The following is a 23,654-nucleotide window of genomic DNA, read 5'->3' as shown; positions in this document are numbered from 1 at the left end:
GACATTTCTGTATTCTGGCAACTGACATTTATATATTCCAGAATATAGAGAATGGGACAACAATCTCTCTTATTAGGTGTATAGACCAAGAATTGAGCTTCTGACTTATTTACCGTGACCCTCCCAATATGCCCCATCCTCATCTAAGATGGGAAAATTCTTTCACTGCATTTATTTATTTCTGAGAATTTACTTTGTGGCTATACCAAGAGACAAATATCATGTGAAGTAATTCTGAAAAATTATCTCCAACGAACGTGCTAGAATACTATAAACCAAAACCAAACCCACTGTGACTGAGTCGATTCAGACTAATAGTGACTCTATAGGAAAGAGCATATCTGCTCCATAGGGTTTCCAAGGCTGTAAATCTTTATGGAAGGAGTCTGCCTCATTTTTCTCCTATGGAGTGGCGGGTGGGTTTCAACTTAATCTTTTGGTTAGCAGCCAAATCTTTTAACAACTGCACCAACTGTTACAATTGGTCTTCAACAAAGAATAATCCAACTCATTGTAGTCTCTCAATGGCTGGGTTGTTGAGAGGTCTTGAGGTGTTATAAGACCTAAACCACCTTTCAAAAACTGAACTAGGTCAAAAATGTTAAAACACATAGCTACTTGATGATAACAAATTCTCACAGATCAGGGGAACAGCAAATTCTGACCCCCACCCTCCCTCACCCCCCATCTTTGAAGAATCTTTAATATTCACAATATCTGAGACAAAAGCATCCATAGGAAGAGGTTTGAGAAAATGAACAGAATGAACTCTTCCTATCCCGAGAGAAAAGACTTTAGCCTCAAGAGGATCTTAATCAAGTTGCCCCTGAAGATACAGTCAGGTTCAAATATTCTTGTTCTGTTCACTGGTTAGAGAGTAGGTGCCATCTCACTTTAAATCCTGAATGCATTGGAAAGCCTCAGACCTTCCTGAGACTTTCTCCCAAGGCATTCAGGATTTAAACGATAGCCAGGACTAGGTTCACATAATATCAGCAAGCAAGCAAAGGATATAGCAAGCTGGCCAAAATTCCTTTTGGAAAACATGTGCCTTGGGAGAGATACATTTTTGGATTCCTATCTTTGTGGGAAAGAATCATTCCTTGGTAGTAGTATCCTCCAAGTCTCATCTTATAAAAGTAAGTTAGTAAGCTTTTGGATCAATCACCCCTCAATAAAGGGAAAAAAGTTAGTGTCAAGCCTCATTAACTGGGGTAGGGAGAATATAATTTGACACAAAGGCTACAAATCAGGAGTCGTGCTGGAACATCCAGATGCATCCAGGAATTCTCAGTGTCCTGGCCTGGATGGTTTAAATATAAATCATCCAGGGTTTCACCCAAGAGTCTGATCTGAGGACCACCACAAATTTTTCTGAACATAGATTTTGTTTTTAATTTTTTTAGTGTGATTTGAGCAAACGTTTACAGAGCAAATTGGTTTTCTGTCCAACAATTCATACGTATTTAGTTTCATGACATTGATTTGCAACCCCGACACAATGTAACGGTATTCTTCCCACTTCTTCCCTGTGTTTATGTTTCTCCTCATCCTTCTTTCCTATCCCTTCCTGCCTTCTGAGCTTTATCTCTGGGCAAATGCTGCTCTTTTGATCTCATATGGTTGATTGTTCTAAGAAACGTGTTATCTCTCTGGTGTTATTTTTTACTTTTTGCCATATATATTGTTTGTCTGAAAGTTGAGCCACAGGGGTGAGTTCAAGCTTGAAGTGTGTCTGAGGGCCATAGTCTTGGGGGTTCTACCAGTCTATATCATTCCAGTAACTGTGGTCATTTTTATTATTTGAGTTTTGTTACATATTTTACTCCCATTTTATCTAGGACTTCCTTCTGTGATCTCTTTCAGAGTGGTCAACAGCAGTAGAGGACACCATCTAGTTTTTCTGGTCTCAGGGTCATAGAGATTGGAATTCATGTGGTCCATTAGTCCTTTGGACTAATTGTTTCCTTGTGTCTTTGATTTTCTTCACTCTTCTTTCCTCTGAATAGGGAGAGATGGCCTTTCACATCTAAGATACCTTAGATGGCCTTTCACAATTTTTAAGACCCCAGTTGCTACTCACCAACATACTCTATAGAACATTGTCTTTGCAGACTATGTTATGCCATTTGACCTTGATGTCCCCCAAGCCTGTGGTCCTGAGCTTCCAGATCCAGCAATGCATTCTCTCAAAGTGTTTGGTTATGGCTAATTAGTTTTCATAACTTTGCCCTCTGTATGTACTACTGTATTCATGGATATATTTGCAGCACGTAAAAATGCATATGCAGAAATAATCCTCTGTCAAACATATATATATATATATATATATTTGTGGGTATGGTCTCACTTGCATTCCCACACCTGTCAGAACATAAATATTTCCTTCTCTGAGCAGCCATAGTATCTAGAATTCTAACTTTGGTTTCTTAAATCAGTCCCACAACCAAAAAGCAGGACTCCTCTATTTCAAGGCAGGAATGGAATAGAAAGAGCCACAGAATGACACTCAAAACCATGCTGAAGATGTCGGGAATGGTATTTCCTAATCTAAGGAATAGACGACTTGGGCCAGACCTGTTGTCAGTCCTCGGATATGTAATTGCTGTCCAGTGGAAGAAAGATCCAATCAATTGTGTATGGCCCAGAAAGCAGAAGAGAAACAATGTGTGGGATTATATAGAACCAAAATCCAGTTTGCACCACATAGGAGCTGCCTGGTTGTGGGCAAGGCACTGGCCTTCTCTGTACTTTGATGTTCTTGTCTGTGTGAAGAATGTTAGAGAATTATAGCTTTTTCAGAAATGAGATGAATTTTTTCCCAAGGCAGTGGGTTTCCCATCACTTAAGACACTTCAGAAAAGTGGAGGATATAAAGAGGTTTTAATAATAAAATTGAAAGCTATTAAAAATAAAAATAAAAAACCAAACCAGTTTCTGTCCAGTTGACCTCAACTCATGGCAACCCCTCGTGCATCAGAGTAGAACTGTGCTCCATGGGGTTTCAATGAGTGATTTTTCAGAAGTCGCTCACCAGAGATTTTTTCTCTGGGTGGATTTAAACTGCCAACTTTTCAGTTTGCCACTCAGCCCTTAAACATTTGTGCCATGCAGGGACTCCAAATTAAATGTTATACGTAATTGTAAATGTTAGGTGAGCCTAGAATTCCTTTAAAGTTTGAAGCAGTATGTTCTCATTAGGACAAGAGGTGCACTGGATTTGGAAAATATTGTACCATTGTTGGGCATCGAAAGGCTGGAGGCCACTGAGTAGGGGAAGAAAAGTGGTTTTAGGAGGGAAGATGGGAAATAGACCCAGTGAAGTCTGATGACCTTATTGTTTTATGAAGACCCAGCACAATTCCATTGTTTGGGAAGAAGCTTGATTAACTGCATCAACAAGACAGTATGAAATTACTTCAGGTAGTTTCTTTACCATGGGTAAACTTCTTGACTATGTCTGCTGCTGTAGAAATTTTAAGTGCTTTATATTGGCTGAAGGAGCTCTGGTGGCTCAGTGTCTAAGGCATCTGACTGCTGACCATGAGATGGGCAGTTCAAGCCCATCAGCTGCTCTGAGGAAGGAACATGAGGCAATCTGCTTCCATAAAGACTGACTGCCTTGGAAACCCAACCGGGGTCACTATGAGTTGGAATTGACTTGACAGCAGTGGATTTGTTATTTTGGTTTATGTTGGCTAAGGAGCTCTGGACATGTAGCAGGATAAGCCATTTGGCTGCTAACCAGAAGATCAGAGGTTTAAACCCAACAGCTGCTCCATGGGAGGAAGATGAGGCAGTCTACTTCCATAAAGATTTATAGCCTTGGAAACCCAGTGGGGGTCGCTATGAGTCAGAATTGACTCCATGGCAGTGGGTTTGGTTTATTGGTTTTTTATGTTGACTCAGGACAGGTACAACCAATTAATATATTTAGCCACTAACTGAAGATTGGGGGTCCCAGTCCATGAAGAGGTACTTTGGAGGAAAAAAGCCTGGTGGACTACTTCTGAATGATAAATCATTGAAAATCCTATGGAGCACAGCTCTACTCTGACACACATGGGTTTCCATGAATCAGAGTTGACTCAATGGCAACTGATTATCCATCCATCCATCTACTGACCTAGAGTCTCTGGGTGGTGTAAACTATTAAAGTACTCAGCTGCTAAGTGAAAGGTTGGAGGTTTGAATCTATTCAGGGGCATCTTGAGAGAAAGTCCTGGCAATCTACTTCCAAAAAAAATCAGTCATTGAAAACCCTGTGGAGCAGAGTTCTACTCTGACATATACGGGATCACTGTGATGGAGATGATGCAAAGGCAATTGCTAGGTTGGTTTATGCTGCTGAGAGAAGGCTGACATAGGTGAAGAGCAAAGAGTCTCTTCTAAATAGGTTTTCAGAGTTATATTAATAGAAGAAAGTCCAAGCATTTGTTAGTGAACACCCCAACCAATGCTACTATGGTGAGGGGAGGCCCAGGAGAAGTGGGCAGCTTGTGGTATGTGGAAGGGAGGACCATCAGAAACCTCCCTGAACAAAACTTGCCAACATCATCCTTTACAGGATGATGAAGAGAGCTACTTCCAAAGGTTCTCCAACAACTCTTCACAGATCACTTAGTTGGAACCAAGAACCAATACTTGATACTGCTTTTCGTGTCTTGGTTAGTTATGTATTTCCTCAACTCACAAAGTAATCCCCAACTCTTGAAAATGTACCATAATTAATTCAGGATTTATTTGTCACCAGATACTTAGTCATCGTACTTGCTTTACTGTAGACTAATAATAACTTTATGAAGCAGAGTATATTTGCTATATAGCCCAACCTGGAAGAGAAACAGACATAATGTACTAGGTATCGCTTAGCTCCCTTACTTGGCCCTGTTCATTTAAGGCAGAAAAGAATCCTGCCACCAGTTTAGGAAATAGATGAAAATATTCCAGAAATACACAATATCATCTTCAAAGAGTTTAGGTCAATGTCCTTTCTGCCTAATTAGATCTGTTATACCCAAGTGGGAACTTCTCCCTGTTTTTAAATTTGCACCCACATTTGAGGATCAGTGCCTACAGCAGCCCAACTCAAAGCAACGAGGAAGCCTGAACACTGGCCAATTAATGTGGTGAATCAAACCAAGACAATATAATTCCAAAGAGGGTGGAGCCAAAATGCCAGGCTTCAAGTCTTGGCTCATCTTTACTTCCTCTGCTGTACTCACCTTACCTCATTTTCTCCATCTGCAGAATGGGAGCGTCAATCATCATCACTACTTAACAGATTCACTGTGCGGATTACATGAGTAAATACACGCCACACACTTAGCAAAGAACTTGACACAGAGCACGTCTTCAGTAAGTACTGGCTATTATTATTATTACCATTCCTTATACTTCACTTAGGAGCCACTCATACATTTGTAGCTCTGCTTATAAGGGGAGATAGGAAAGGTAGAGTCATTCAATAGGAAAGATGTAGGGTTACTACTATTACTTCCAGTACTACTCTGCTACTGTTGCTACAATTATGAAGAACTACCATGATCTGAACCCTTACTATTGCCACTGTACTAAAAATTTTACCTACATTTGATCATCACAATAACAGTTATAGCTGATTTCTGTTTTTCTCAATTCCTTTGTATATATGGACAAGGAGCCCTGGTGGTACAGTGATTAAAATGCTTAGCTGCTAACTGAAAGTTTGGTGGTTCGAACCTATCAGCCACTCCAGGGGAGAAAGATGTGGCAGTTTGGTTTCATAAAAATTTACAGCCTTGGAAACCCTATAGGGGCAATTCTACCCTGTCCAATAGGGTTGCTATGAGTTGGAATCAACTCAGCAGGGATGGGTTTGGATTTTGGTTTGTGTATATGGAAACAGGGTGGATAAGTGGCTAAGGTGGCACAGCTAGGGAAAGGAGGAGCAAGGTTTTGAACTGAGAAGTCTGCTAGATTAGAAGTCAATGCTGCTGTCCTCCTCTATCCCTCGTTTTACCCCTCCCCTATTGCAGGAGGCAGCTGTATCTTATTTGTTCTCCATGAGCAGTCCCCCAAGCCTTAGAGAGAGGGAGGCTTGCTTCATGCAGATTTCACAAGACAGCTTGTGTGAGTATTAAGTAGAAGACCACCGTGAGCCTCTATCAGGACAATGTGCTAAGGAGAGGCTTAATAGTCAATTAAGGCTGGACAAGCTTTTGACATTTCTCAAATATCTGAGGGCACGTTGGTTTAACCATTTTGTGACCTGTGGGACATATAGTGCCCACCTAAGTTTTCCACTTCTGGGGTTTAGTAGGTAGATGCTATCCCGCTTTTAGTACATGCTGCCATCTGGTGGGGGGCCTAACTGCTTGAATCTGAAGAAATGGGCCACATCACACCAACCCCAGCACCAGAGACCCTTCGGGACATGTGTGTCCCACTAATTGTATCAAAATCCCTATTACCTCAAAATATTATTTCATTTCATTCAAAATGTCCTCCACTACTGAAAATATATAGTTCCAACAAAAACTGAAAGTAGAAAATAATTCGGTCTTGAAAGGGTTAAGAATGACCATCTTTTTTTTTTTTTTAAACAACAAAGATGTCCTAGTGAGTTGAATTTGTTATATCTATGCTGCTTGCATCTCAGCTCACACCTCCAATGTCTGAGCCACTTGCCGTCAATTTATCTCAGGAAGTGAACTAAATGCCAGGCTACAGCAGAAACACAAAAAACTTGCCTAAAAGATAACAGTCGACAGAAAACCACAAATCCCTTTTCTAGAAAACCGGGTGTGAGGAAAGCAGTATTATATGTTAAAGAGTAAAATTCCTCTTACAGACAAATGCCAGCTTGTTGTGGGGCAGTGGGTTCAACACTGGACTTCAGAAACTGACATTGAAGTACAAGTAAACAAAACAAAACAAAAAGTTTTGGAAGAAGAAAGCTACAGAATGGTTTGAATATTGCATCCTTTTCCCAGCTTGATTCTCATGACCTTATTTCTCATCACATGATAAGGCCTTTTCTGTCTTCACAAACACCCCATCTCAATTGAGGTAGAACCACAGTGGTCTCTCTGGGAAATTGGAGGCTTGATAAAATGTGGACAGATTTCTCATCTTTACAGAAGCTGCTCATCAAAGCAACAAATCCTGATTTTATTGAGCATCTACTATGTCAAGCACAAGGCCTTTGTATATCAGGACATTTCTCAGGCCTTAAGGCTTTGCTCACATGTTCCTCATGAAGTTGTCCTTGACAATCACAAGGGCAAAAGTTATTTTCCCCTTCTAAATCAAACCAGCTGCTGTCACGTCAAGCTGACTCATGGTAACCCCATGTATGTCAGAGTGGAATTGTGCTTTAGAGGGCTTTCAATGGCTTGGTTTTCAGCAGCAGATTGCCAGGACTTTTTTCCAAGGTACCTCTGGATAGACTCCAACCGCCAGCCACTTAGTTAGCACCGAAGCATATTAACCATTTGCATCACCCATGGACTCCTTGTCCTTCCCAGGATGTCCTATAGAACTCTGATAAATGCTTTTTCAGGGATAGTAATTTGCATGTTTTTCTCACCTGGTAGAGGGTAAGCTCCTTGACAACAGGCAACTCCTATTTTACTCCTTTGTGTATTCCCACCTCCCAGTAGAGAGCACACAGATAGTCATATATGACCAATCAGCAAAAAAGCTGATGCATGATCTCTAGTCTCCAAATACTCTTTAATCAATCAACAGATACTCAGCATATGTTTTACGGAGAGCAGAAAATGTGCAGCGAGAGTCCATTCACCTTTGATATCTGGTGATGATCTGATTTTTCACTTACAGGGACTGTACTTCAATTAGGGCACAGAGCATTCACCATAAGAAAAGGATATCATGATCCGAAGGGAAACTCTGAACTCATGTTCTAAGCAGTCAAGGTTGCAGGTGTTATAACTAATCAGCAGAAAGGGCACATGCTTGACACCTGAAAATGGTCCAGATAGACATTCTTACTTAAGCAACTAGTTGGTGCTCCATTGCAAAGTCTGAGCATGTCTAAAAGGCAGGCCCCTATCATTTCAAGCTTCTCTCATTGCTGATTCTTATAAGCAGTGGTTCTCAAAGTATGGCCTCAGCCCAGCAGCATTAGCATCACCTGGGAGCTTGTTCAGAATGAAACTTCTTGAACTCCACCCTAGACGCACTGGATTAGACTATGGGGGTGGAGGACAGCAAGCTGTGTGTTGACAAAGTTCTCCAGGTGATTCTAATGCATGCTAAAGTTTGAGAAGGGCTGCTCAGAAGTTTTGTCCAAGGGGAAAAGCAATCTGGCTTGAGAACATTCTACCAAATGTAGCACCTTTTAGCAGTACAAAGACATGAAGGTGGTGGGTTTATTCAGCAGGGCCAGGACTAAGTGAGGTAAGCAAAGTGCCCCAGTGCAAAATTTAAAGACCTGAACTTGCAGAACCTGAAAATGAGTTTCTCCTTAACTGTTGCACCCCAGGTATCTTACCCTGCCTTATCCTAGTACCAGTCCTGCTATTCAAGAGGGGAGTCACAGGACTGGTAATGGCACATTCACCAGATGGACTGTCATGGCAGCTGTGACTCTCTGGGTCTAGAAGGCTGATGTCAACGTTTGATGGTGATTTTTAACCTACATGCTATACTAATTGCTCACACTTACCTCTATTTTCATGAGCAAATAAACAAACATGAAAGACCAAATTAAATATTAGGTCTTATAATGTACAAGGGAGCCCTGGTAGCATAGTGCCTAAGGCACTTGACTGCTAACCAGAAGGCTGGTGGTTCAAACCCACAAGCCACTCCTCAGAAGGAAGGTTGGGCAATCTACTTCCATAGTGATACCACCTTGGAAACCCAAAGAGGGGTCCCTATGAGTTGGGTCCGACTCAACGGCATTTAACAACAACAATAACAAAGAGTATAATACTTATTACCATTATTCAGTTTTCAACCCTACTTTCTCCCTACCACTTCTCCTACTCTGGAGAAAACAACATGACATCTAGAAGGTAAGTGCTTATGCTTATATTCAATGTTCAATGGATGTCAGGTCACATAGGATTGGCTGGGCCAGTCTCAGGAGCCTGGAGAAGGTCTCTGGTGGCCTCCTCACACAGGCTGACATTCGAATTTTCAGCATGGTAAATAGTTCCAACTGGAGGCAGCTCATTCTTGGGTGTGCTTTCCTTTTAGATGACTGCTGTTTCTTGCTACTTTGCAAAGGTCTTGATTTGGGGATTCTGGCCCCACTTTGGCACATTCATCAACATTGCCCACCCTCTCCTCTGTAATGACCATGTCACTGGCAACATTGCTGCCCACTAGCCTGCCCCCATCTTCCCACCAGATGGCCATCCCTGAAGTTACCTGGACAAAACCTTCACGCCAGGGCCCGACCACCCTGGTACAGCTAGGGTCCTTTTCAATTTTTTTGGTGACTATAGCGTAGTGCCTAAGGCACCTGACTGCGAACCAGAAGGCTGGCAGTTCAAATCCACCAGCCACTCCTCGGAAGGAAGATAGGGCAATCTACTTCCCTAGTGATACTGCCTCGGAAACCCAAGGAGGGGTTGCTATGAGTCGGGTCTGACTCGAGGGCACATAACAATAACATGTACTTGCATTTTTTCCCATCCTAACAAGGAAACAAACAATCAAGAACTGTTGCCACTGAGTAAGTCATGTCCAGTTAGGTAGCCGCCATACTCAGAAGAGGAAGGAAATCACTGCCTTTAATGTTTGAGAGACAACCCAGGAGAACTGACATGTTCTTAGTCCTAGAGAAGATTATACAAGATGCTATTGAAATGAGAGGATAAGATGACACTCTGGTGAGTATGCAACTTGTCCAGGGGCCTGTGTCAAGTTCACACAAGGTTGATGAGGCCTACTACTTCTTTCTTCCCCTGTTCTGCAGGGCCCTGCCACATGCTCTTTGCCTATTAAAAGGTGAGCTGAGTTAGCTAAGCTGCCACTACCTTCTCTATTCTGCCCCAGGGAAGGAATTGTGGGGATGGCAGTCTATCCCCATCTCTGACTTGGCTGAGGCCATCTTGCCATTTTCTATAACTAGAACCTTTCATAATGGCAGACTCTGACCTGTGAAATCCTAACAAAAAGAACCCATGAGAGTCGTGAGTCAAAAGAGAGAGGATGGGACTTAACAAGCATATGAGTTTATTTCACTTAATGATCAGTTGATGCTCAAAAGGATCATCTGTTTTCCTCCCATCAATTTCTCTTTCCACTCAGGAAGCTACTGGCTAATATTTCCTGGGTTTCATGACATGAAGTTCTCTTTAAAGTGTTCCATTTCTCCCTTTTTAGTTGTCTGTAACTTATTCTGGCTAGCCCAGCTAGAGGCTATCTCTTTGTGTAAGATGTCCACCTGTCACATCCTGCATAAATTATCATGGCTCATGATACTCCACCTTACTCTAAATCTCCTTCTTGTTGCTAGCCACCATGGAACTGGCCTGATTCATGGTGACTCCCTGCACAGCAGAACAAAATGCTGCCCATTCCTGGGCCGCACCTATGATGGGGTGCAGATCAGACCACTGTGATCCACAGGGTTTTCAGTGGGTAATTCTTAGAAATAGATTGCCAGGCATTTCTTCTTAGTCCATCTTAGTCTGGAAGCTGTGCTGAAACCTGTTAGCATCATAGCAACATACAAGTCTCCAATGACAGATGGGTGATGGCTGCATATGAGACGCATTGTCTGGGAATTGAACCCAGGTCTCCTGAATGGAAGGTGAGAATTTTATGACTGAACTGCCAAGGTTCCAATCCCTAGCTTGTAGGAAACAGGTATAACATGGACTGATACCAGGAATGCTGCAGGTCCTTTTTAGGAAAAACTTTCCAGCCCATCATTCCACAACAGACCCTGAGTAAAGTTTGGTGCCCAAGAAATTTTGGTAGAGGCTGGCTTAGGGTGGGCCTTCTCTTTCATACTTCTTTGTTTACATGTATCTCAGGAAGGCCCTGATGGAAGGGTCCAAACCCTTCCTTACACTGCCACCAATGATTTCCCCAAAACATAAGTTAAGGCATGATACTACCGCTTCAAAAACCTGCAAGTGTTCCCCAGTAACTATGAGACTTTGACCATGGCCATGAGCTCTCCATGATCAAGTGCCAAGATTCTTTGTCATTTTCAACTACGGTGATGCCACTCCAAGGACCCTAGATCTAGCCACATCAAACCACCTGATGTGGCATGAGCACTCTCTGTATTTCCTCCATGGGAAGAATGGTGACAGAGTTAATTACAAGGGATCAGAAGCTAAACTACACGGGCTAAAATCTTCCTACTTGGGTAAGACTTAACTAAACTTTATACTAGACTTTTCATGTCTGTGCCTCAGCTTCCTCATGTGTAAAATTGGGGCAAGAAAAATATGTATTCATGGAGTTGTAGTTAGGATTATGAGAGTTCACAGGCACAACACCTTGGGATGATGCCTGGAACCTGGTAAAGGCTAAACAAGAATAGGTAACACTATTAGGAAATTCTCTGTATCACTCAGAACTAGGTTAAATGAGACCTCTTTCACAAACCAGGCTCATCCTCCAAACCACAGTCAATCACAGCTCCTTCTGTGCCCATAGTCCAAGCTAGTGTAGTCTCCAAATCTTTCTTGCTTTATTTTGTTGTATATGATTGTCCGTCTCTTGTGAGCAACTTGAAGACAGAGACCTGGTCTAATACATCTTTCTTTATATCCCTCAAAGACCTTCCACAACATCTTGAATACAGTTGCTATTGTTGTTAACAGCTGTCGTTGAGTCAGCCCAACACATGGCAGCTCCATGCACGATGGGATCAGACCACCATTGTGACTCAAAAAGTCTTCATTGGCTTTTCACTGTCAGACTTTTTTTTTCCTCCCACTGTCAGACTTTTCTTCCCAATGTCTCAGTCTGGGAACTCTGCTGAAATCTGATCAGCATCAGAGTGACATGCAAGCCTTCACTGACGGATGGTGGCTGTGCCTGAGATGCACTGGCCAGGAATCAAACCCGGGTCTCCCACATGGAAGAGGAGAGTTCTATCACTGAACCACCACTGCTCCTCCTCTACACAGGAAGCTCTCACTAAACAGCTTCTTGTAAACAGTTTCTTGATGGAAATTAATCTGAAAAAAGGAATAGAAGCAGGTAGCTGAAATTCAGAGCCTTCCTGGGTTCCTTTTAAGGATATGGTATGAGAGCTGTTTATTCTACACTATATACCCAGAAGAAAAATATCCTCATCATCTAAAAAGCATTTGGGTACAGTGGCTCAAAGGTAGCTGTGGAATAAATGGAATGTGATTGCAACCTGGGGTCCTTCTATGAACCTGCTCCAACTCTAGTCAAAATGGTGTTCTCTGTACTTTTTTTCCCCTAGAGACTTTCTAGAGAGATGTCATTGGATGTTCAAAGTGTTCTATAAGGCCCCACAATTAAAACCACTGGCTTGGTTATTTAGAGAGAAAGTCTGTGCCCCCTAGGACCTCACAACAGAATAAAGACACACCTATCCTTACAAGGCAGAAATGCCCAAGTTAGAAAGCACTGGAAAATGGGTACCTTGTGGTTTCAGTGGAAACTTAGGAGGGGCTCCATGACATGTTAACAACAGGTGAGGAAGGGAAATAACAGGCAGATAGATGGCATGGGACCTGAGACTCTCCAAGGCCACTACTCCTCAGTGGATGTGGTGCCAAAGGTGATTATGACACACGTCCATGCTTGGGATTCAGACACTCGCCATTTTACTCAGTCTGGGTGAGAGAGTTGTTTTCTGTCAGGGAGACTAAAAAACTTACTGCATCAGGATTCAGACACACAAAACGAGGCTGTTCACCTAATGATTGTACAGAGAGTTAAGTGACACTTAAAAAACAAGGTAAGCCTGCTACCAGAACAAAGGGGCGACAAAGACCATTAGTGTTAGAGTCCTTGTAGCATTTCATGTGGACAGATGATTTGGAAGGAGCCCTGATGCAGGGGCCTGTTTTATTTGCAGAAGCCATGGTAGTAAATTAAAGCCCATCCTAGCCCATTGTGGGCTCTCAGGTTTCTCTTAGAACTACTGCTATCACTGCCCATAGGCCACTAAAACCTGCCCACATTCTGGATGATTAATTCTGCTCAAACAGCAGGGCACACACTCATGTCGAAAAACTCACTTCAAATAAGCCATTAGCTTCCGTTATGGATTGTTCAGGTCATAAGGAATTAGACCTGGGAGTCTTATCTTCCATAGAATAGAAAGGAGGTATTTGAAAAGGTGAGGGGAACTGGAGAAGCCAGAAGGTTCTATATGAGCCCCTCTGCTTTGCATTAATAAACAAGAGAGATCTCGCAAAAACAGCCTCTGGTGAGCTCATTGCTAATGCCAGCTTCAAATGAAAATGGCACGGACTCTTCACTCATACACTAAAAATGAAGGACGGTGGAGAGACAGTTATATATGGGTGTACGTATGAAGCACTGAGTGAGTTAGTGACAGAATTTTTGCCTTCCACCCAGGAGATCCAGGTTCAATTCCAGGCCAGTGCATGTCTCGCGCAGTCACCACTCATCTGTCAGTGGAGGCTTGTGTGTAGCTATGATGCTAAACAAGTTTCAGTGATGTTTCAGATGAAGATGGACTAGGAAGAAAGATCTGGCAATCTACTTCCCAAAATCAGCCAATGAAATCTAATAAACACAACAGTCCAATCTCTAACCGATCATCATGAGGATGGTATAGGACCAGGCAGTATTTTGTTCTGTTGTGGCTGGGCTCACCGTGAGTCCACATAGCAGCTAACAGCACCACTCATGATAGGCAGAGGATGAAGAGTGCCTGGGACATAGAAAGTCATGATAAAGGAGGGTGTCCAAGGTTTTCTGACTTGTCACAGGCTGGTCTATGCTGGCTGAGCTAGGATGGAGACCTTCGTTGGCTGGTCGGAAAAATCACCCACCAACAGTAGCTGCGCCCATAGCAGCAGCAGCAGCAGCAGCCCAAAGGCACCTGCATGAGAAGTCTGAATTCTGTAGCTGGCAAGTTTCGGCTTACCGCCTGACCCCCGTTTAGCAATTCTGATGTACCAGGGAACAGACAGCTCCACCCCGGGATGGCTGCCTCCCTCAGTCCCTCTCCAGCAGGCAATGAAAGCAGAATCCACTTTGAAAATTCTCCCCCATCATGCAAACTGACACAGGCATGCTTTTCAAAAACCCACAGCCAATCTGTTGATCATTACTTATTTACAAAGGCCTTCGGGCTGAAAGTCCTGTAAAAACCATGCTTGATATGGTATACACTAGCTTTTTCTGCTTGTGGAAAAAAAGTCCCCCCAAGGCTACCTCAAACCATCACTTTCTATTGCACATAAAATGTAGCGTGTAACACTAAAGTATTTAATATATATGGTATAATATATCTACAGGAAGGCATTTGTGTAGAAGTATGTTACCCTGGATTTGGTAATTTGATGTTTTGCTGAAGGCTACGACTTAAAAAAGCCTCCACCTCGTACAGAAGACCTGTCATCTTGGTACCCAAGAGCCAACAGAATAAAGAAGTACCCTTAAGCAGCAAAACTTTGACACAGCTTTGAAGCATATGAAAACAGTATAACTCTTCAGAATTATTATTACTCAAGATCAAAGAAAAGAACCATACTTTACATAGCAAACAGGGACAGGGAATTTGGCTCCAAAGGTTGGAGATTTTTCAGACTTCTCTTTATTTATTTATTTGCTTCTCTAAATTTAGGCAAAGCAGAGCTCCTGTGCCTTCCTGCACTTCAAATGAATAAAACTATTAGCATTAAGATAAGGCGATTATCTAAAGGTGAGTCAATAGGAATGAACGCCAGCAGACAACTGGTGCCATAAAAATGAGAAGGTTGGCAGTTGAGGCATTTTATTCCTCCTCATAAACTGTAAACAAGCATGTAAATCAGCAACACCTTAGCCAGGCTCAGTGAAGGGGAGGGCAGAGAAGTTTTAAGGAAACATTGAACAAGAACAGTTGGTCAAAATGGAAGAAGTGATAAGGCTGAGTGAGTCTCCCACTTAGAACCCATGTCCTCAACCTCAGAGAGGACTGCTCTTGTTATATCCCAGAAAGGTGGATGCAGAGGGCCAGGGAAATGGAAAGGTGACTAAGAAGGGGAGAGGGAGAAGAAAAGCACCCTAATTTTATTTCAATAAGCAAAGGGAAGGGAGTGGCCAATGGGAATGAAAAAAGGATAGTAACTGCAAAAACAGCAGATGTGCTGTATGTGGCGGCCATAACCACCGACTGTAAATCTGACGATCATTTCTGTTTCACAGAGATGCTAGAGAGTTAGGCTATCAAGGAAATAAGCAGGGTGGTGCAGACAGGTCATGCTAGACTACTAACCTACAGTTTAGCAGTCTGAACCCACGCGGCAGTGGTGCAGAAGAAAGGCCTGGAGATCTGCTTCCACAAACATGACAGCCACAAAAACCCTATGGACCCATTCTACTTTGTAACACGTGGAGCTGCCGCAAGTCACAAACAACTTGACAGCAGTGGGTTTGGTTTTTTTGTATGTGTGGCTTTGGCAGATGAAGAAAAGACAAAAAATGAGGGAGGCGAGATGGAATATGAATCAACCAAGAATACGAACCTGTAGAACTGTAAGGAAATTTGGTTTTACTTGCCACTTCCAAAAGGAAGTATTGAAAGAGAGAGCGAGAGAAAGCACGCTGCATTTCATAATTAATACTGCTTTTAGACTGTGCAGAACTGGATTACTTTTGAACTTTGCTTTGGCAAGTCCACAGATTATTAGACTTTTTTTTTATCAGTCAAAATCAATTAACAGAAATTTGATTTCAATCGACAGGATAAAAGGAAGGTAATCTTCAGGTTCATTTTTGATTGTGATGATACATCTCACATATGGCCTTAAGTACAGAAAACAGTCCTCGGAGGGACTCCAGCAGAAAGAGACTTGCCGGAGGCAAACTAACCACATGAGTTCCTCTGATTGGTTCCCGCCGTCATTAGTGCCACTGCTGTTTAGGAACTACACATAGACAGGACACAGTGACAGCTAAGACTTTAAAGCCTATGTATTTTTCAAACAGCTTTTCAAACTGTTTTTCATGACAGAATTTTTTCAGCTCTATCATTAACTGCTGACAAGCTGACAGAATAAATACTCCAGCCTTTAAGAAGCCATCTAATGATCTCACTCCCCTCCCCCTGCCTTGTTCTCTGTGGGGAGGGAGAGGAGGCAGGCACTGGGCTTGGGCAGGGTGAACAGAGGGGAAGAAGTTGCTAGAGGAGGAACCTTCTGCAGCCCCTCTCCTTACCTCATCAGCTTGGGCGAGGTGTTTGGGGAATTCCTCATGCCTCCGTTCCGTTGCTTTTTTTTGGGTGACAGCGTGGACGGCTGCTCGTCTTCAACTGGAAATACAGGCAGCTCATGAGATTATGAACAGTGTGAGGGCAGACTGTGAAATACAGGCAAGATATCAAAGGACACACACTCAAGGCTCAGTCACTCACTAGTAATTCATGGCTGTCTTTTTTTATTTTTTTAAGGCCCCAATGACAGAGACCAAATGTGTTAGTCGAAGAGGCTGGCTTAGAAAAGGTGAAATCACTCCCTCTTGACACGGCAGTGCTTTGAACATGCACTATAAACAAACTAAAACAGTTTGTAAACATCCCTGCCACAAGAGCAAAAGAAATAATAATTTATCTGCATATAAAAAAATATGGAAGCACTCAACGTAATTCTTAATTTTTGGTTCAGTTGCTTTGTTGGGTCATCGAATGAGTTTTCTCATAACCAAAATAAGGGATGAAGTTGTATTTGAAATAGTGACATCATGGCTGCCAGCCTGCTGTTTGTCCCCATGAATGCACGTAACTGGTTCCAAATCTTTGCATGCTGGAGAAAGAGCCTTCAGGAGACACAGGGATTCAAGGCCTTAACAACCAATGTTTCAATCCCTCAGGACTGGGAACATCGGCACTTGCTGGCTCAAGAATTCCTAGCCCAACTCAGCTCTTAGTTCTCCACCTCCGGAGAGAGAGGATATGTAGGGCTGTGCAAACGGGACCTTTGTGAACTGATAGGAAAATGGGGGCTGACAAGGTTAGAGAGGCTGGGTGGAGAAGAGCATCCAAATGGAGGAGGCGGCTGCCATTAAATGATATCTCAGATGATGCAGGGATGGAAGGTGGGGAGGGGAGGGTAGCATAAGGACTGGAAACCAAAAGCTGTTTTCCAAATATCTAAACCACACAGATCACTAGGCAACATGATGCTTTGCTCACAACACAGCACACTCTGCTGCTTTTGCCCAAAGACACCTACTAATAAGCTTTGTAGATGTAGCCCGCGTCATGCATTTTTTTTTTTTTTTAAGAGAGTTGCTTGATAATTAGTAGATGCGTACTCAGTCTGTCACCCACGGGTACCAGCGGCAAAATTCTAGTCCTCCTCTCCCCACCCCCACCAGTCAGACTAAAGCTGTAATGTCAAGAAGGAAAAAATAGGATCCTCGGATTCTTAAAGTTGACTGCAACACAGACTAGGAGGAAGGACCCTGAAACTCAGAATGCACGGCAGTTACCTTAAAGCTAAGAAGAGAAATATTAGCAGTGACGACGTCAAAAGAAGCTTGATAGATGTTAATGGTGTACAAGTCTCAGGTGGGGGGAGGAAACGTCATCTCAGCTACTTGATATTATCCAGGAAGACTCATATCAGAGCATGCATTCTACGATACTTCCCTGAAAACCCTAAATAAATTTATTATGCTATGATAGATGGTTTCAAAGGGATTATAATAATCCAAAGGCCCTCCAAACCTGCTCTATCCCACTTCGTATACTCCCCTATCCTACTGTCAGCCTGGGGTTGTCTAAATCCTGGCTGACACAGAAAAAGGGAACAAGAACGTAGTGCAAGGTGAGAGCGGTACCAGAAGCAATGAAGGCAAGAACGCACCTGCAAACGCCCCCAGCTCACTTACTCTCCCACCTGCCCCACCCCCTCCAAAGGTCCGTATCAGTCACTTACTGCTGTGGCTGGGAGGATATCACATCTTATCAGAAATGAGTATCCACAGCAAATCACACTAAGACTAAACAGCACTTAAAAGATTAAAGGAAATAAATACAAGCTACATAAATGGTATTGAAAAAAATCACTTAGAGTTGATATGCATCTGAGAATTGATATGCATCTCAGAGTTGATATGCAAGCATGCAGGCACTCTGAGCTTGACCTGAATTCATCTTCCTTTCAAAGGACAAGTGTTCCCGCACTTGAGGGGAACAGCTGGGGCAGAAAGGCAGCGAGTGAGAGAGTGAGAATGAAAGAGAGAGTGTATGTGTGTGCGTGTGCAAACACGTGCATGTGTGTATGTGCAGGCAAGTATAATTTTGTGCTTCCCCCATCTTCAGACGGGGTAGAAAGTCTTGCACTGACTCCAAGGTCACCTTTAAATATGGACCACTTGTAATTGTTGTATTGTGGGGAGGGTGATCTAGATTAGCTGAATAGCATGCTGGAACAAATAACATGTGTGCTTGTCTGCATATGAGTATGTCTTAAGGCCTTGCAAGTTCTGTTCTTTTCTTTCACACAAGCCTTCTTATTGTTAGAATAATATCCAAACATCCAAAAGGTCTTTCATCTAACCTAGTCTACAATGGCTAGCCTGATCAAGGCCACCAGATGTTACCATGGCTTTATGCAATTATACGATGAGTCTCTATTAGTTAAAATTTGAACAGCTGTCACGCTCACTGGCATTCCCTTTGGTTTCTCTTGCCTAACTTTTGTGTCTCCATTTGCATTCAGCCTGGGATGAGTAACCCCCCTTTGGTTAAGTGCCCATTATCCTTACACCTTGCCAGTATCTATGTTTACTTCCAGCAATCTTCAGATGGGAGCCCTTGAAAGTTAATACCTGTTAGCCAGCTCCAGGGAGGCACCTCATTTTGGTGGTAAAGTTATGCCTCCTTCTATGCAAGGAAACTATTTATTTTCATTGCACTCAGAAAGATCATCCATCATAATCATATTGCATTTAAACTGGGATTTGTTCTCTTAAATGAAACTCGTGTTCAAAGGTTTCCTCTGTGCTCACAGCCTGGAAATGCAGATCTGTTCCCTGAAGAGCTGGGGGAAAATGTCTCCAGCTTAAATATATGAACGCTGTGTAATGGACACCATTATATATGGCTTAGATCCCACAAGGAAGCCATGATCTCTTCTTATAAGTAGGATATAAACCATATTTAATTATTAGCCTTTATATGGATTCTGTCTATTCCTGCATATTTAAAGAAAGTGGATCTAAGAAAACTTTTAGTTAAGCTATAAAATATAATTTTCATTTCATGGCTTCTATGACTGCATGAGAAGAATAAAAATTGAATTAAAAGGGCGACTCAAATTTACTTACTTTCATGAAAGACAAATGTATTGAAGTAATAGGCCACTACCTCATGACAAGTCACATTTACTGGCCTATAGTTAACTGACTTTTGGGCTAATGACAATACACCTCTGTTCTCTAGCATTTTCATTTGCCTTCCTGCTGTGGAAGTCCCATGAAGATATGATCCTTGACAGAACCCTGACTTACCAGCTTCCTTAAAACACAAACAAGTTCAGGAATCCAACGTGGAATTTTTATAGGAGCTGAACTCTATCCAGTCTCCAAGTACTCATAAAATTCAAGGGCTTGTTTTTGCACATCCCTAAGTATAACACTTAATGTGCTGTTGTAACTTCCCAGCGCTCGCTTGTCTAATAGGCACTGAATCTCACAGTTTTACAGTTTGGGAAGACTCAGTGCTAGAAAAATGTCAGGCAAGTGTAATGAGGCTTCAGATCCCCTGGTTTACGCTAGTGTTTAATTTAAAGTTACAATGATGTTTTAACATGTTTGCTTATACTTCACTAAAGAGGATTCATTATTTCAATGACATAACCTCCAGACAATGTTCTGGGAATTGATTTAAGATGTGGTGGTAATTCCAACAGCCTTAATGCAGAGTCGAACATCTGTAACAACATTTTACTCAACTCTTCATCGGCATTCTGTTTGCAAAAGAAAGGCAACATCTTCCAGAAACACTGGCCAGGATGCTGAGCTTATTTCAAGGTGATCATATATGTTACAAGATAATTTTAAAAGATATCTCTTTCTTTTTCTGCCTTAGCCATTTTGCAAGCACCGTGTTAGGGTTCACGCATGTCTCTTTATGAGCCCTTGGAATAAAATGAGGCAAAAATTATAACTGTCAGCTTTCCATAATATTCCAATCAAAGCATATGATGGACCCAGCACTCCAGCCTAGGACACACTTCCTCTTCTTTGTTTTCCCAACAGAATTTAGGAGATGATGCCTTTAGGGACTTAAAGGTGAATTTGTTGGCTGGAGTTACAAAATAGTTCAAAGTAAATAAACTCAGAAACGCTATAAAGGCAAACAACCCATAAACATGAGTCAACTGGCTATCTCCATTACATTATTAATCACCACATCTGGAGAAGCCCACATCTGCACACACTTAGCAGGTCATTAGTAATGTCATATTCACACTGGAATCACTCAGCATAAGAGTCATGCAAAGTGTTTTGAACGCAAAGGCATCTCGCTAACAGGGCTTCCTTTGAAAGTTTGGAGCAAGCTGCAAGTTTGGTAGTGGGGATACTTTAATTATTATTTATTGTTTCTATGGCTTTTCAGTTTAGTATTATGCTGCCCAGAAAGCTGAACGCATGCTGAAAGCCACAGTAGTGCATCTGTCTTCTTCAAGTGAGCTCAGCCTGTTACAATAGAGGGTTGAGGGGTACAGGGCAGAGCAGACACCCTTTGTAGTTACTAAAAATTGGGATGGGTTCCAGTACTCCTTCACCTGGCTCGGTCACAAGCCGAGAATTGGGAGTCGCATTCTTGAACTCAAGTGGGTCTTTAGGATAGCGTGATCTAGCTTCAACCTTGACTGCCAAACAATAAGGAGGAAAAAAAAATGAAAATTAATCCTTTGTGAAATTTTTCGTTATAAAAGTTCCAAACCAACCTTAACATTGAGTAGAATCTTGGCTTTGAATTAAAATGGAAGTTTCTCTCCCACAGTTGATTTGCAGTTGTTTTTCTGTCTTTCACTCTGATGACTTCCTGGCATCCTTTTTGCTGTGTTATCATCATCGATGTCAATAAGGATAGTATTTGTGGAAATTCAGAAGTTGTGCAGTAACTCCCTCACAAACACAAAAACCTCAGCTGAGCAGCCCTATCAGATCCATAATCTCCCAACAGTACAAAAATGAATCCTACTGAATAATCTTATTTCAAGACATCAACCCTCAATGTTAGATTATTGTCTGTCACTCCTACAAAGGTGACACGTAGCATCTCCTTGTAATTTCAGTGACATCAATGAAAAGTGGGTGTGCACTTTCTCTCTTTTGGCCTAGGAATGTTGCTTTACTAAGATCAAGGGAAGGAGCGAGGGAAAAATTGCTTGATAGAGATCAAATGGTATGCTTTTTATTTTCTTTTGGCTGGTTAAGCTCTTCCCCAAGAAAAACCAACCCCATGTAGGTCACGGTAGTACAATCATTTGACAACATTTAATTCGCAATGGACAAAACTCCCAAGCTGAGCTGACCTCTCTCTAATATGACTGCCTAAGATGTTCACCGGAAATTCTTACCTTGCAGTGTAACCACAAGATCATGTTTATTGGGTTGGAACACAAAGTAGGGCTGCTTTACAGCAGGACTAATCATAGTCTTCCAGAACCCTAGCTACCTGTTACACAAGGGGAACCCAGGAAAGGGTATGGATGTTTCCCTAAGCAACAAATCAGAAAATAATAGTAACGACAATATTAAATGCTAACAACAAACACCAAGTAAATGCACCATACAGTGAGTTTGGTGATAGAATTGTTTTGGGAAGAATCCCATAGTGGAGAAAGCCCACCATGAAATTGAGTAGCTAACTACGGCTAGAATAAGACAGACACCAAAGCCAAGTTCTGTGCCTAGAGGGTCAGCGTGCAGCTCAGTATCAGAGCACAGGGGAGTTAAAGTGGGTGATGATAGGCTTGGAATTAGAGGTTCTGGTCTGATAACTTTGAGGTAACATCTATCACCCAAGAACTTTGATGAACACTTTTCAGTATTATTGATAAGATCAATCTATAAACCTATTTTTTGAAAGATCATGGTGAATATTAAGACACAGATAATGAAAGGATGAAGGATGCTGTCCCTCAAAAGCAACCCAACAATATTTTAAACACATACATACATATATATATACATGTATATACATATATATACACACATATATACACACACACACATACACACACATATACACCACACATATTTAATGGCAGTGGCTCTCAAGTTCACTCTGACTCAGGGCAAACCTACGTATGTCAGAGTAGAACCGTGCTTTACCCAGTTCTAAAAAGGGCTGATTTTCAGAAGTAGATTTCCAGGCCTTTCTTTTGAAGTGCCTCTTAGTGGACTTGAACCACCAACCTTTTGGTTAGCAGTTGAGCGTATTAACTGCACCACTCAGGGACTCCAAATATATATAATACTCTATAATGTAACAATCACTTTATTGTATATATTATCAGAAAGGATAATTTGGCAACTCCTGAGAAATGGGAAGTATATATTTGGAAAACCTAGAGGAAGGAGTTTAAAAAGAAATCTTTCATTACATAAAATAAAAATGGAAAAGCCTGTTGAGGGGCTCACGCTTCCCTGGCCCAGTGCAGGGAGCACCCGCCCCATGGGAGGCTGCAGGGAGGAGCCTGAAGGGGCAGGAAAGGGAGGCTTGTTGGAGCTTTTTCATTTCTAGCTTTTGTGGAGCTAATAGGAGAGTGGGGAGGGAGACTTTAAGGAACAATAGGTTATGTAGAAGTTAATCACAGGGTATATTTCTGGCTCTATTCACTGCCTAGGAAACCTGCATTGTGTAAGTTTGAGTCCATCAACACAGAGTAATGAAAGAATTCAGCTCCTACATGGGAGAGAGGAAAAATACTATATAAATACATTAACAGAAATCCACATGACCTTGAATGCAACATTCTCTATAGAAAGAGTTTGTACCTACTGGATCCTCTGGAATCGAAATGAATGGATTAAAGCACCTATCACACACACACATTCCACCTCAAACCACACACCTCATGTTCCATAGAGGTCCTGGGAGAAGCCCAATGTTCATCAAAGCCCCTGGTATCTAGAATCTCAGCTCATGTGTCTTCACTAGGAACTTGGCCAGCTCTAATAACTTGCTGAGTGCTCTGCCCTGCTCAGTATTCAGTAGAAAATTCTTTTTGGAGACCTGGTTGCCTTTGGCTCTTTTCTTTTCTTTTTTGTTCTTGAAACAGACTATCTCCACTGCCTCAAGGGCAAAGAAAAGTCTCAAGTAAAGATCACTAGGAATTAGCTTCTGAGAGACAAGACACAGAGTTGTACAATGGAATTCTAAAAGCAGATATACCATTGAAATGAGAACTGAAACAATTTCCATACATTATTGCGATGGAGGTTGGGGAATGGGAAGGTAGTAGGTGATAAAAGATCATTTTTCCTTTATTTTAATTAAA

The 23,654-nt window shown here is 42.0% G+C and overlaps 1 protein-coding gene across 1 annotated transcript in view; it reads right to left on the bottom strand.

The window, feature by feature from the left end:
* The window catches only part of KCNMA1 (potassium calcium-activated channel subfamily M alpha 1), a 1,147,148-nt gene that overhangs the window by 125,930 nt on the left and 997,564 nt on the right, over positions 1-23,654 (bottom strand). Inside the window, exon 19 of the mRNA XM_007938677.2 lies at positions 16,351-16,444. Within this exon, the coding sequence (XP_007936868.1) occupies positions 16,351-16,444 (94 nt within the window). The remainder of the gene's footprint in view (positions 1-16,350; positions 16,445-23,654) is intronic.

This window comes from Orycteropus afer, unplaced genomic scaffold (genome assembly GCF_000298275.1).
Source record: "Orycteropus afer afer isolate SDZICR_OR568_19922 unplaced genomic scaffold, OryAfe1.0 scaffold00052, whole genome shotgun sequence".
NCBI lineage: Eukaryota > Metazoa > Chordata > Mammalia > Tubulidentata > Orycteropodidae > Orycteropus > Orycteropus afer.
This window is presented reverse-complemented; position numbering and strand designations above follow the sequence as displayed.